The sequence below is a fragment of the Clytia hemisphaerica genome, unplaced genomic scaffold, assembly GCF_902728285.1.
Source record: "Clytia hemisphaerica strain Z4C2 unplaced genomic scaffold, Clytia hemisphaerica genome assembly, whole genome shotgun sequence".
Classification (NCBI taxonomy): domain Eukaryota; kingdom Metazoa; phylum Cnidaria; class Hydrozoa; order Leptothecata; family Clytiidae; genus Clytia; species Clytia hemisphaerica.
In genome coordinates, this window is record NW_027104624.1 from 414 (window position 1) to 15,823 (window position 15,410).

The 15,410-nt window shown below is 33.1% G+C and overlaps 2 protein-coding genes and 1 long non-coding RNA gene across 3 annotated transcripts in view; 2 read left to right on the plus strand and 1 right to left on the minus strand.

Annotated features, from left to right (window-relative positions):
- The first annotated feature begins 3,228 nt into the window (after positions 1–3,228).
- On the plus strand, positions 3,229–6,750 carry LOC136824693 (uncharacterized). The gene has a single exon (XM_067080677.1). The coding sequence runs from the start codon at positions 3,229–3,231 to the stop codon at positions 6,748–6,750; it is 3,522 nt and encodes a 1,173-aa protein (XP_066936778.1).
- Positions 6,751–9,904: 3,154 nt separating this feature from the next.
- Positions 9,905–12,040, plus strand: LOC136824695 (uncharacterized). The gene is made up of 2 exons (XR_010849145.1): positions 9,905–10,890; positions 11,578–12,040. It is a non-coding gene; the product is annotated as an uncharacterized lncRNA (long non-coding RNA).
- A 2,354-nt stretch (positions 12,041–14,394) lies between these two features.
- Positions 14,395–15,410, minus strand: part of LOC136824694 (zinc finger protein 69-like) — a 1,999-nt gene continuing 983 nt past the window's right edge. The window contains exon 2 of the mRNA XM_067080679.1: positions 14,395–14,473. Within this exon, the coding sequence (XP_066936780.1) occupies positions 14,395–14,473 (79 nt within the window). The remainder of the gene's footprint in view (positions 14,474–15,410) is intronic.

The window sequence follows — 15,410 nt, forward strand, 5'->3', positions numbered from 1 at the left end:
ACATTGATTACAAACAAATCTTGTGCGAAGGGAAATCCGCACCCATGCTTATAAAAACCTTGTGCGAAGGGAAATCCGCACCTAGAGAAACTGTCGAAGGCGAAGGAAAATCCGTACCTAGAAACTTGTGCGAAGGGAAATCCGCACCTAGAAACTTGTGCGAAGGGAAATCCGCACCTAGAAACTTGTGCGAAGGAAAATCCGCACCTAGAAACTTGTGCGAAGGAAAATCCGTACCTAGAAACTTGTGCGAAGGGAAATCCGTACCTAGAAACTTGTGCGAAGGGAAATCCGTACCTAGAAACTTGTGCAAAGGGAAATCTGCACTTTGAAACTTATATACGTATATATAATAAAAACCTTGTACAAACAAAACCTTTCCCTAATACCTACACCTCTACCTTCTTATATACCAAACACGTGAGATAAAATATATACAAATATTCATATACTTTTTGAAAACGTTTCACCTTACTTTTGCTAAAGCTTACAGAATTGCAATATGATATCCATCGAAGCCTATCGCGCATGTATAGGAAGTTTTGCTTTTACAGCTCAGCGAAATGTAAAAGTTGTAAGTCTATTGTTATTGGTTCTTTCCTTTGCAATAATGCTATTTTTCAAATTTTAGACCAATGCGATTTGTAGCCCTTTTATTCTTCCTTTTCGTTGCAATTCCCAAATCGTACGAGATAACATTTTTCGAAACACCACTGGTTTTTTTACATCTTTCCAGAAATGGTATGTTTGTTCCATATCCGAACGTTACTTATAGCCTTATAGATTCAAACCTTATATTTATGAAAGTTAATTACACACTCCTATTATCAGGGGATATAGAACTCAACCCAGGTCCAAGAACTGACAAGAGTAAAATTGTGCAAGGAAACTTTAACCAAGCTCATGAAATGTTTGGGTAAGTGCTGATAAACAATCTGCTACAAATTCACTTTTTTCGATATGTTGGACAAAGGTTAGAAAAATTAACATTTGGAAAGATTTTGATTTGGATTTTATTTTGCATTCTGGTGACGAGATCTTCAAGGATACTTCTTTAAATCGGTCGTTAACTATTGATGAAATACCTCAACGTGTTGTAATAGAAAATAACCAGTTTGAAATAACAGTTGTTCGCCAAGCTGATATATGCATTGATACACTCCAAGATGAGAGTGCAGTTGACACAAATATTTTTGATATATTATTTAGTGAACACGTTACTGGAGCAATTATTTTTATTAATGACCATTGCGTTGCAATATTGAAAGTAAAATTGAAAAAAGAAAAATATAAAATTTACATGTTTAATTGTCTAAGTTGTGACAGTGAAGGCAAAATTGTTGAAAAAGACAATGGCAGGTCAATTTTGCTCGAATTTTCAGCTTTGGATGATGTAACCAATTATGTTTGTTCCATCCATGATGGATTGCACAACATTAAAATAGCTTATATAGAAGTAAATTTTTCTGAGAATCAAAGCAACTTAGTAAAAAAATTGAATAACTTTAAAAGAACAGTGTTATATAATGATTATCTTCAAAACAGTGCAGAAAAACATGGACGTCAACATCAAAATAAAACAAGGCAAAAGCGACATTATGAAAATCATTCAGAGGAAATCAAGCAAAAGAGACGTAAGACAGAAAATCTTTCTAGTATAACTGAATATAAATTATAAAAACTATGATCAAAACTCTGAAAACATCAAAGAAAACAAAAAAGAACATTATAAGAAAAACTCTGAAAACATCAAAGAAAACAAAAAGAACATTATGAAAAAAACTCTGAAAACATCAAAGAAAACAGAAAAGAACATTATGAAAAAAATTCAGAAAACATCAAAGAAAACAAAAAAGAACATTATGAAAAAAACTCAGAAAACATCAAAGAAAACAGAAAAGAACATTATCAAAAAATTCAGAAAAACTATCAAAGAAAAAAACAGAAAGTATCAAAAACACAAAAAACACAAAAAAGAAATTAAAGACAAAAAGAAATAAAAAAACAAAAAAAAAGATAGTGACAAAAAGATTCTGATAGGGATAAAAGAATATCAAAATTTAAAGAACAAATTAAAGAAGGTCCTCTCTACATCTGTGTTTCTTGTCACCGTTGCCTTTACAGAAGAGCGGTCATGCCATTTAAAGAAGAAAAGTACAATAAAAGTGGATTTGATCCAAAGTGTAGTCCTATTCCTAGTTTTTCTGATAATCAATTATATATTTGTAAAACTTGTGATAAAAAGCTTTTGAAACAAGAAATTCCGTGTCAGAGTGTAAGTAACAAACTTGAGTTGTATGATATGCCAGATCATTTACAAAACATTAACAAGATGGAACGTGGTTATATCACAACGTATTTTGTTTGCAAAAATCAAGATCATGCCAAAAGGACAATTTCCTAAAATCAAGGGTATTGTGTGCAATATTCCAATTGAAACTGAAGAGGTCTGTAATGTGTTACCAAGAACACTTGATGAGAGCAATGTTATTTTCATGAAGTTGAAACGCAAATTGTGTTACAATGGTCATGTATTATCTGAGGCTGTCAGACCTGACATTGTTTTTTTCTATTTTGAATCACCTAAAAAGTGTCAACCCATTATATGAACATGTTAATGTGCAAGATATTTTAACAGAGAATGCTTTCAACATAAGATTTGTGGATGACAAAGATATTGATTTTTCCACTATTGGTCGTGAACAATCCCAAACATCTGCAGAAGTTATTTTAAGATTTATTGATGATAGAGATGTCAAGCAAATTCATAACTTTGAGGAAAAAGATGAGTTTGAAAATGAGGATCCAATGGATCAGCATCGGTTGACTGTGTTGAAACAACTTTGATTTCGAAATGCCCTCATGCAATTGTTGATGACGAAAATATTGTTGTGGCTCCAGGTGAAGGAAAAGCTCCTTTGAATGTTTTGAAAGATGAAAAAGTGGAAGTATTGGCCTTTCCTGATTTATTCCCAACTGGAAAATTTGGCTTATCAGAATACAGAGATGTTAAACTCACTCATACAAAATATTTCAATCAACGTCTCTTAAATTACACACAGCGATTTGCATCTGATTCTGATTACCTCTTTTTTGCTAACTTTGTTTCACAACAAACTAATTTGCGTAATCAAATGAATGTGGCAATGCGTAAAGTTTCAGGGAGAAATATCAGTGCAGGTATGCTAAGTAGCAATTTCAAAGAAAATGTGAAAAACTTTGTAGTTAATGAGGAAGCTTACACTTTTGAATAGTGTCAAAGGTTCTGCTGCTTATTGGAAAAATATGTTATCTGATGTGTTAGCTATGGTCAAACAACTTGGAATTCCTTCATTTTTCATGACACTGTCCTGTGCTGACTTGAGGTGGAACGAATTGCCCTACATAATTTCTAGGCTAAACGGACAAGAGCTATCTGACGAGGAGATAATCGCATTGCCATATTTTGAAAGATGTGAGCTTCTGAATAGTAATCCAGTTCTTTTAGTAAGGCACTTTCAATATCGCGTTGAAGTTTTCTATAAAGAGATTGTTATTAACGGGCCATTAGGAAAAGTGAAATTCCATGTAATTAGAATAGAATTCCAGTTCAGAGGTTCTCCCCATGCACATTGTCTCTTATGGGTTGAAAATATGCCAGTCTTAACACTAGAGAGTATTGAAGAATATACACAATTTTTGGATTCTGCTATCTCTGCCAATATACCCACTGAACCATCTAGGTTGAAAGAACTTGTTGAGCAGTATCAGGTTCACCGCCATTCGAAAACATGTCAAAAGTATGGAAATAAAGAATGTCGTTTTGGATTCGGTAAATTTTTCACCCACAGAACAATAATCGCAAAACCATTACCTCCAGATACACCTGATAAGGATCAAATTCAATTGAAGCAAAAAGAAATATTTTCAAAAGTTAAAAATTATATTGATGAATTTTTAAATCCTCAAAAAAGAAACTTTTTGTACCCTGAAAGACCAAACTATGAAAATATTCCAAATATTGACGAAGTTCTTGAGTCTCTAGATATTTCGCTTACTGATTATGAAGTTGCGTTATCAATATCCACAGATGAAAATGACTTTCAGGTTCACCTTAAAAGAAATACAAATTCTTGTTTTGTAAACAACTATTTTGAAGAGGGACTCTTGGCATGGCAAGCCAATATCGATCTCCAACCAGTGTTTAATCATTACAAAGCAGTGCAATATATGTGTGCATACTTTTCAAAAAATGAAACTTCCAGCTCAAATGCAATGAAGGAGGCTTTAGCAGAGTGTAAAGAACTTGAAAAAGATAAGTTTGAAACAATGCAAAAGTTAGCTCAAGCATACAGTGATAACAGAGAATGTTCTGTTCAAGAAGCTGTCTATCAGTTGATGCCTGAACTTTGGTTGCGCAAAGGATACCCTCAGGTCATGTTTGTAAATACTAATTTACCAGAGGAGCGTTTTCATATGTTCAAGTCTGAGGAGGAATTGGCTGAGCTTCCTGAGGATAGTGAAGATGTTTTCAAAAAAAACATACTGGATAGATATATTGATCGACCCAATAGAACTTTTTCAAACGGAAAATACAGAGAAATTGATAGTTTATGTTATGCACAATTTTGCAGCAACTTTGAACTTGATAAAAAAATTGATTATGCAGAACTTATAAATGACAGTCAGCCTAATGTGCTTGATGACACTGTTGTTGAAGAAAACCATGTTGAAAACCCGCTTCCTAAGAAAATTCCCCTAATGAATTCTAAAGAATGTATGAGATGTCGTAAAGTGAGAAAAGTTCTCCGAACATACACACCAAATCGTCATTTATACCCAGAGAAGTATGCTCATCACCTTTTGATGTTGTTTTATCCCTTTCGCAAAGAAGAAGATCTCAAATTAGACGGCTCATATATGCTGAAATTGTCCAGTCCTGATGTTTTAGAAAAAGTCAATAGAAACAGAGAAATTTTTGAGCCAAACTCCGAGTTGGTTGAAAGTGCCTTACAAAACTATCGGAGTGATTTATTAACAAATCAGAACGCTTTCGCCCAACAAGAGAATGACGAAGTATTTAATCTGCTAAATGAGGAATTAGATAACAATACGGATATTGAGGAAGAACTGCATATTGATGATGAAGCTTTGGCCAATTTAGCTCCAGCTGCTGTTCATAGTACAACTTTTTCAGAGGAAGAATTGAGGTTGAACATTGAGTCTTTGAACGAAAAGCAACGAGAAATCTTTGATGTTGTCTATATGTCAATTAAACGATATGTACAGAACAAGAATTTAGAATCTCCGGAAGAAATTGAACCACTTCGTATCTTTTTAACTGCAGCTGGTGGATGTGGAAAAAGTTATCTTCTCAAATGTCTGTATGATGTTTTAAACAAGCTTCTTTGTCGTAAAGGTGACACATCTAAAGCCAAAATCTTGCGATTGGCACCAACCGGTGTTGCTGCAATCAATATTGATGGTACAACAATACATACTGGTCTGGGTCTATCCCGTCACGGTTTTCTACCACTAAGTGATAAACAAAGAACTAATTTTCGTCTCAAACTTCAAGACATTAGCGTGATTTTCATTGACGAAGTATCCATGGTGAGTCCACAGACTTTACTGCAAATTCACCAACGCCTTTGTGAAATATTTGGGACATCTGACCGTATACCGTTTGCCAATAAGACAGTTATTGTTAGTGGTGATCTATATCAGTTACCTCCTGTTTTTGGCGGCCCAGTGTTTACGTTGAACGGATTTGTGATAAATTTATTAAAACTTTGGCGTCAATTTAAATTTGCTGAGCTTAATGAGGTTATGCGCCAACAGGGTGACAATACATTTGTAAATTTGCTGAACAACATTAGAATAGGAATCATAACAGAAGAAGATGAAAGAATCTTGAGATCCAAATTTATTTCACAAGATGATCCAAATTACCCATGGGATGCTTTGCATTTATTTGCAGAAAACAGCATGGTGAAAGCTCACAATGACAAAATGATTGAAACATTGTCAACACCTATTATCAATATTTTTGCCATTGAACAATACCCTCGTGGACTTACAGAAAGTAAAATTCAGGAAATTAGAAACAAAAAATACACAGATACTGGAGGTATAACTTATCAACTTACTCTAAGAGTCGGTGCTCGAGTTTTGTTGACTACAAATCTGGACATAAACGATAGACTTGTAAATGGGCAACTTGGCACAGTTAAGCACATTAAAGTTTTGAATGGTAAATGTGAAAAAATATATGTCCTTTTTGATGATGTTAAAGCTGGAAATGAAAAAATGAAAAGTGATGACTTTGCACGCCGCAATGGTTATGTTCCAATTGAAAGAACTGAAGCTAAATTTGGTACCTCCAAAAGAAAAGAAATGGTAACAGTAATCTGGACACAATTTCCTCTTATTCTAGCATATGCTTGTACTGTGCATAAAGTGCAAGGGTTGACACTTCAAAAGATTGTTGTCAGTTTTCAGCTGCATAGGCAAAACCAATTTAAACCAGGTCAAATGTATGTTGCATTGAGTCGTGTTACTTCCCTCAACGGCTTATTTCTTATTGGTGATTATTCATCTTCGGCTATCAAATCTAGTAAACTTGCTGATGAAGAGTATAAAAGACTTCGGTGTGAAGAAAATATTTTGGAACCACTAAATTCATTCCCCCCTCGCAGAAGAGAATCTGGTTTTGACTTTTCTAAATATCAGATCGCTCAGAGGAAAATCTGCAACACTAAAGCACCATAAAGAAGTTTATGATTCTGACGTTGTTTTCTTTGCAGAGACTCAAATCAATTGTGATTCAAATATTGAAGAAGTGGAATACAACATGAAACCTTTTACAATGATCTTTAACAATGATACAGACAAATTTAAAAGCTTGGCGATTGGATACAAAGAATCTATCTCTATTCTGGAACACGAGCATGTATCTGGGTTTTCTTATTTAAAACTTAAGAAAAATACATACTGTGACAGGACTTTCAACATTCTTTTACTCTACCGCAGTCATCAAGAAACACTGACCTCTTTTTTTTATAGTCTACACACAGTGCTATCTGAGTTACCAGATATCGATATTATTTTTGGCGATTTTAATATTGACCTGCTGAAAGAAAGTGAAGAAAAACGAAATCTATTATACTGCCTTCAAGATTTCAATCCACTCGTAGATTTTCCAACACATGTAGATGGAGGTGCCATTGATCATATTTTCCTCAATAGCTCCCTTAATGATGCCTTGGTGGATGGTCTTAAATTTTGCACATGCCTTTCAGATCACGATGTTTTGAAAATTGAAATTTTTTGATAGTTTTATGTTTTATTAATAGAAAACAGGGATTCAGATTTCCAATTTATGATACAATAGGGATGGGTGGGGGATGGGAGTCAAGGGACTCCTTTTAACGCAGTAGGCTTTTAAATGGCACAAGTTTGGGGATCTTCAAGAGTTTCAAGCTAGGACTTAAAAATACAGTCACTAACAACTTAGATATTTCAGTAGCTGCAAACTTATGCCATATAGAATCCTATCTAAACTTTCATCGTTAGGCACAAACCTCAAAGATTAAGGCAGTTTATTTTTGTATAATGAATGAAAGTGACATATAATGGTCATTTTGATCATTCATATAAAAATAAAGAGTTCTTTTATTACCATACAGTGAAATCTATGTTTAAATATTCTCAACTAAAGGCTTGTCGCTTGTCTTATTTAGCTGCTTAAATTTTGAGATATTTTCCAAGAATATAAGGGGCTTTGTGATAGGTCTTACATGAATTAAAAAGATATGTTTTATTTGAATGAATTTAATTTATAAATGCTAAAATTAGTATTTAGTTAATATTTTTGTAGAGTTTGTCTTTTGTTATACTGAATTTTAATAGGAATAGAAATCACTTATAAGAAGAAAGGCCTGAGACTTAAATTCAGTCCTGGTAAAACGGACTAAACAATATTGTTCAATGTTTCGAAAAGCATTTCTTGATTATGTGCTTCTTTCCTTTATTAATGAAGCATTTATTACAGTCGATAAGATTTTTTAAGAATTTTTTTTAGAATTTTTAAATTATTGAAATAAACTTGTGTTATTTTATTATTCTAGTTTTGTATTATTTCTTTGTTTACTGATTTGATTTTTTCATTTAGAATGTCTTATTTTAGTCAAAACTTATATTCTGAAACCTACTGTAAAAATATAAATGAATTGATACTTTTCATGCACCACAGAATGATAATGAACAATGATTAAAAATGATATTTAACTTTAATAGAACAACAAATAAATATGGACAAAAGTGATATTATTGTTGGTGTTTGTCATGGTGAATTTGGATCAAATTTATTTCAAAGTCGTCATTCGGTATGATGTCACCCTCGACAGAAACGTATGAATAATACCTTGTCAATTATAAATCATATTTTGGATATTGAATTGCATTATAATCGTGAGTATAACAAAATTTAACTATTCAATTTCTTGTCATCTTTTTTCACTATGAAGAAATTGGAAAAATGGTTTTGAAAATTTCATAAGGATATAAGGTTCCTTATTGTTCCGAACATACATCTTGAAATTTCTGTCTGCCACTTTTGATAAATTATACAAATTAAATCTTAGCTTAGTTGGGAGAGTAATCGCCCGCCAAGTGAGAGGTCGTAGGTTCAATCCCCAATCGATTCGTTACCTTTGAGAGAATTGGGGAGTACATTAGTGCGGAATCTATCGACTCTTATAAACGTTTATTTTCTTTTATCAAAAATCCTCTAATTTCATTGTTTTTTTTTTTCATTTTAAGCTTTACACTTGGATGCACATTCATTTGTCACGAAAACTCAGCATTAAATCTTCACGAATCGTTATTCATTCTTCATGATAAACATGCCGCATAAAGTTAAAAACAAATATCAAAATAAAGGTCGGATCTTGATCAAAATGTTGGGAAAAATGCTTGTCATACTGCTTTACCTTTCTCCCGATAACGATGTATCCTGTATCCTGTTAACGATATATCCTGTATCCTGATTATGATGTAACCTTTTTATGCTGTACCCTGTTTACACTATATCCCGCTAACGTTGTATGCTATTTACGTTTTATCATGTTTACGCTCTATCCTGTTTGCAATGTATCATGTTACGCTTCTGGTTTTAGTATCACTGGTGAATGTTCTCATGATTGTACCTTTGAATTTGATTGTACTTTTGGATTAACGGAATTGTATGTTTTGTGGATGATTCAATGTTTGTTATCAGACACTATTTTGCATGGAGAATAATGGACATAAATTTTCACAAAATGATATGATTGTGTAAAGTTTTATTTCGGAAAAATAGAAGTGGTGCATATTTTTTGTTTTTATGGGAATAAATGAAAGTTGTTAGAAACCTTCATTACTTATTTTTACGAATGGTTACATTTTTGTTAGAACTTGACTTGTGAAAATATTATATATTTATTATAATAGCTGTTCAAAAAATGCTTGAACTAAAAAATAAACAAAAAATACCATTGAAATACATTTAGATTATTTGCTTCCTTTGTGATACCTATTGAATTGATCAAGGACACTTGTATAGCAAATTGAGTTAATTTTGGGGGAAATTTGGAAAATCTTTTTGGAATTTTTTAAAGCTTTTTTTAAGGCATTCTCGCTATTTGAGGCTTTTGCGGAGGAAATATTTATCCGCATCTTTGCGGCTCTTGTTATCTCTAAATTAGAGCTAATTATGCATTTCGTTTGAGCTTCGTTTGAACTTCGTTTGAGCTTCGTTTTAATTCGTTTCATGAAACAATTTGAAACGAAAAAAATTGAAACAATATTTGGAGACGCTCCCTAACAAACTTCTTAATCTAAGGTTGAACTAACACTGGTGTAAAAATGAAAGTTATAGCATAAGTAGAAAAAGCTCAATTTTTGCAATCGCAAATTTAACCGCTAAAAATCGCGAATTTTTCAACCAAAAATACAATCAAATATAGCGCTTTTGATTCTCTAAAACAAGCAAAAACAATTTCCATAATTATATTTGACTATCAAAAGTTACAGGCATTCTTGTTTCCACTGCCAATTATATCTGGACAGACTTCAGTATTTGAACATAAAGTTATGTTTTAGGTTCTTCAGAGATTTGGGAAAAGAGGATAAGAATCGCCGCTGCCGCTCGCTGTTTTCTCATTGTTGATCATTGAATTCGGCGTCGTCTGAAGTCGCTAGGCTAGGGAACAATTTGGCCAAGAAGGTACTGCGAAAAAAATGGCGTTATGTGCAGTATTATAACAGTTCAAGAAAAACTGTCTGAATTTACTCCTTTGGAGGGGTTTCCTACTTATATAAACAACTGAAAAGCAAATAACGATCTTTTGGGGTTTCCACTGACAAAAAAATCTGCTGTTGCATGCTTTATTTTTTGAGAAAAAGATGGCGGAAGCAGGCATGCTAAAATTGGATGTGAAATGGGACCTTTTTATTTTTAGCTAGTTTGCCTTACTGGAAAGTCTTTCAGAGTCAAAATAAAGTGGTTTGGGTTGGCAAAAAGTTGTAGGTGACTAGCCTAGCTTTGGTTTTTATTGGCACCTTCTAGATCTTTTTGGCACATCCTTCAAAGATAGCTGAAAAATTATATGAAAAAGTGTATGTTTTGTTTGTTAAGTTGAATAAAATTATTTTTTTTGTGTTGCAAACATAATTTTTATGGGTAGCAGTAAGGTTGATTAAGTGACAACCTATAGCTTAGTTTTACATGACACATCCTGAAACTTTCTTAGCATTTTGATTGAAGATGGGCAAAATCGACTAAAAATGTTGTATTTTTTTCCTAGTTTTAGATGAAAAAATAATGTTTTCCTAGCAAAACTTGCTTGATGGCAATGGATTTTAGATTTGGTAAGTACACGCTAAATTATCCTTGATTGTTGATGCCTTTTTACCTTCTACTGAGGAAAAACATTTTTTTCGGATTGAAATTTCAAGTTTTTGTAACAGAAAATTGCAATCAGGCTCTAATATTTTTACTTTATGTAATTTAAAAAACTATGATTCTGAAAGGGCGATGACTCTGACCGGTTAGTAGATTGGCTTTGACCGGTTAGTAGATTGGCTCTGACCGGTTAGTAGATTGGCTCTGACCGGTTAGGAGATTGGCTCTGACCGGTTAGGAGATTGGCTCTGACCGGTTAGGAGATTGGCTCTGACCGGTTATTAGATTGGCTCTGACCGGTTAATAGATTGGATTGGCTCATGAAGTATTGACTGTTATCCAGTTATATATAAGATTTATTTCACCGGTTGTTGTCGGTGGTCGGTGGAATTAAGATTTGTTGTTTGTGTTCTGTATAGACCTTTTTTCAAAGAGGACGTCCTGTTGAATAATTATGTAGTCCAGCTATAAAAACAATGATAGAGCCATACTGTATCATGCATATTGTAATAATAATGCATGGTTTTATCATTGTTTTTCTGCTGGACTACATAGTTATTCAACAAGGTGGCCTCTTTGAAAAAAGGTCTATTTGTTCATGATAGCTTGCTGCAAAGATCCTAATTCCCATTTTCATTATTATATACTTTCAGGTTAGTTACCATCATACTGCCCAAAACCTAGATCCATGAATTATTTTGTACCTTCACGTGGTTGGTATACAATGAGAATTGGCTTAAAATTTGTCTGAATTTGTCACGTACAAGGCTCAATATCTTTGTAAGCACCAACAAATTCTGCTAATAAGATGGATGAGTGGAAACCATATTTATCAATGGAAACAACAATGGAATAATTCTATCAAATTGATTATGTGCATTATGTGTACCTAACAATTTGTTTCTATCTTGGATGTTTTTGGATTCAAATGTTTCCCTGTAAACTGAATATCAATTTGTATCATGTAAATCCTCTCTGGAAAGTGCATCTTGATTTGATTTTGATATGGAAAGGCTGTAATTGCCAATGAAAATGAGTTCTTATGTGTATATATGAAATTTATTTTTTAATGGCAACTGAATTTCGATACCAAAACATGCTGCATTATGTACAAATCAGTTTTTTTCTGATGACATTGCTGATGTCATGGTTTGTTTGCAGTTGGATTGAGGGCTTTTTATCCCTGTTTTACCAGGATTTCCTGCTTGATTACGCAAATAGTCACAAACAAGACACCAGAATGCAGGTAGACTACAATTACAACATATGAACCAACCATAGAGATATCAAGATGCTTTAATAGAAATTCCAGTTTGGACACTGAACTATTTTCATGGCATCACATTATATAATTATTCATCTTCAGTCTGGTTGTATTTATGCTCCCTTTCTCTAAAATTTCATTTTAAAGGGTAAATTGCTTTTTATCTTTGAGTCACACCTCTATTGGAATTAGTGAGCCCCCCTAAATCCAAGAGTGTTTCACAATATATATGTTTATTTTCCAAAGTGCTTTTAGTGAGGAAAAATCAATTTTTTTATTGTAATTAATTTTCTTGCAATTATTTAAGTAACTTTTTGGAAGCAATAAGACAAATAAAATTGACATAGAATCAAATTAGTCCAGAAATTTAACCAGTTTATTATTATTTTTTGTTAATACAACGCGACCAGATTTTTGTATAATTTTTGTTTTTAACGTGTGCTACTTTTTTGTATTATATTGCTATTATTTTTCGCTTTGTTGTGTAAACAAAAAGTTCTTACAAAAAAATTCATGATATTTTTGATTTTTTGTCATTGATATCATGAATTGCCATTGTTTTAGTCCTGTTTTTTTCCTTTCCTTCCCTTCTCCTTCATTGTTTTAATATTCAACCTAGCTAGCCCTTTTTATATGATTGTCAAAACACTTTAGCCCGAGAAGTAATGAAAAACTATATTAGTTTTAACCAGCTTCGTTTTGTGTTTGAATGCAATGAATTTTAAATTCTTTTTCACTAGTAATTATTTCTATTTCTACAATATAATCTGTGACATTGGTTCGAGCATTCCTTGAGGAAAGTATTTTGGCTAAAACTGAAAGTTTTTGGCTCGACTAACACTGTATCCGCCCTGTCCAAAATGAAAAATGCTTATAAAAAAATACCAAAATACCCAATATTAAAAATATTTTTATTTCACTTTCGATATCAACCACGGCTGCCATTTTTTGTTTGTACTTCTAGTCTTGTGCGCATAGTATAATCAAACGCTCCGATTGGTTCAGAACTAAAACAATCGATCGGGCGCAGATATTTCAATAGAACAAAAGGTCGCCTAGCCTAGAGAACAATAGCTGAATAGCGCAATTCTTATCCTCTTTTCCCAAATCTCTGGGTTCTTTAACACTTTTATTTTAACAAAGAATTCGTCTTTATTATAAATTGCTTTTTAACGAGCCCCCCCCCCAGTGGACCCAAAATTCACGCCATCACGCCATATTTTTTTCGATTTCACGCCATCACGCCTGAAAAATTTGATTTTCACGATCACGCCAATTTATTTTGATTTCACGCCATTACGCCTAGAAAATTTAGTTTTCACGCTCTTATTCTCTGGATAAACTCGATTTTAGACCACGTTTAGACCCATTGGTATGGATAAAATGCCGTTATATAAACCAAATCTTTGCCCACAAATTGGTGTGTGTGTATGTTTGGTCGTCAATCAGTTTTTTGGCATTCTCATACACGTACTGTAAATCAAGATTATATTATTTTTCCTATCGGAAACGTCCGAAAAATCTGAAAGAAATTTGACCTTTGTTTTTCTATTTTTAGTAATACACAGGGTTCAAATTCCAGTTTTTTGGGTGTTTTCGATAGGAAAAATGACGTAATCTTGACAAAAGCCCACCATGGTTGGGCAACGGAGAAAATTTTTTAATTTTGAAGGGTTCAAAGTACTATTTTAGTACCCATTTCAATTCATGTAAAAGTAATGTAAATCTTTTAAAAGTACAAACAGCTTTTTTGGTAAAAACATGAGGGACCATGCCCCCTGGTCCTCCGTTGACGGGACCCATGTGTATTAATTGTGAATTAGCGTGAATAGTTTTCAGAAGGGGAACGAGGAGGCGCAACCATGGTTTGCGCCGACGGGAGAAATTTTCAATTTAGTACGGCTAAAATCGCCCTCATTTACTCTCTTTTTTCCAAAAAATGGTTTAAACATCACAGGATTCCTATCCTTTTGATCAATTCCAATCTGCTCAAAATTATACCTCATAATAAACCTGTTGTTTTTTTCTGTTAAAGGCTTTGCTATGAATATAAATTTTCCTGAAATAAAGGACCTGATTGATGTCTTTGATGCATCTAAGAAAGAGAGGAAAATGTTACAGAGGAAGCGAAGCGTAACCATGGTTTGCGCCAACGGGAGAAATTTTCAATTTTCGACCCTCATAGAATTCGACTTTATTTTGAAGACTAGCTAGCAACTGCTAAAGACAATTGGAAATTACCAAGGATAAATGGCGGATGAATAAAACTGTTTGCACCTATAGATCTAATTTTAAAACATAAAAGAAATGGTTTTCTTTTATGTTTTAAAATTAGATCTATAGGCGGCCCATAGTTGGGGCCGACCAAGAAAATTTTTGAAATTTAAACCCTCTAAATTGGCTAAAATGGACATAGAATTACGATTCAATTAATAAATATAATTTTCACGATCACGCTGAACTGCAAATTTCACGCCATCACGCCTAAAAAAACTCGATTTCACGATCACGCCGGCACTTCATTTTCACACCATCACGCTGTTTTTTTTTAATTTCACGCCATCACACCACGAAAAACCCTCCATCACGCCATCACGTCAACCGCTGGGGGGGACCTCTTTAATCAAATCCTTTAAGAGTAATTAAGAATGTAATTGCAAAAATGACGCTATGAACTTTAAAAAGACGATGATGATATGTTGCATGACCTTCTTTTACAAAAAGTGTTAAGTTTTAATGGGTAATTAAACCTTTTTGTTTCGAATTTCTTTTCAAACTCTCTGCAAAGAATTGAACTGTTTTAAATATTTCAGAAAAAGTTTCTAAATTAATGCATCAAAAGTTATGGATATTTTTCTATGAGAAATTGGGATGAAAAATTGGTCGAAAAGCACTATTTTCAAGATTTTTAGAAGAGTTTTCCGAAAATCTACTTTTAGTTCGGTATAAGATACACCATCTACTGCAAAAAAAATTTCAAAGTTGAAATACTCTTCGTCTCAAAAGTCTTCATTTTCTTCTTCATCAAATATTTTCATTACGATTCTTAAATTTTCAGACTTACGGTTAATTGGCATTACAGAAAATGTATAACATGCCACAGTTTAGTGGGCTACATCAATTAGAAATTTATATTTTTTACGTGGCAACTATTAAAAATTCACTATGGTCAGAGCCCTAAGTTAAAGATAAAAAATACCGTGCACCGAAAACATGTTCCTT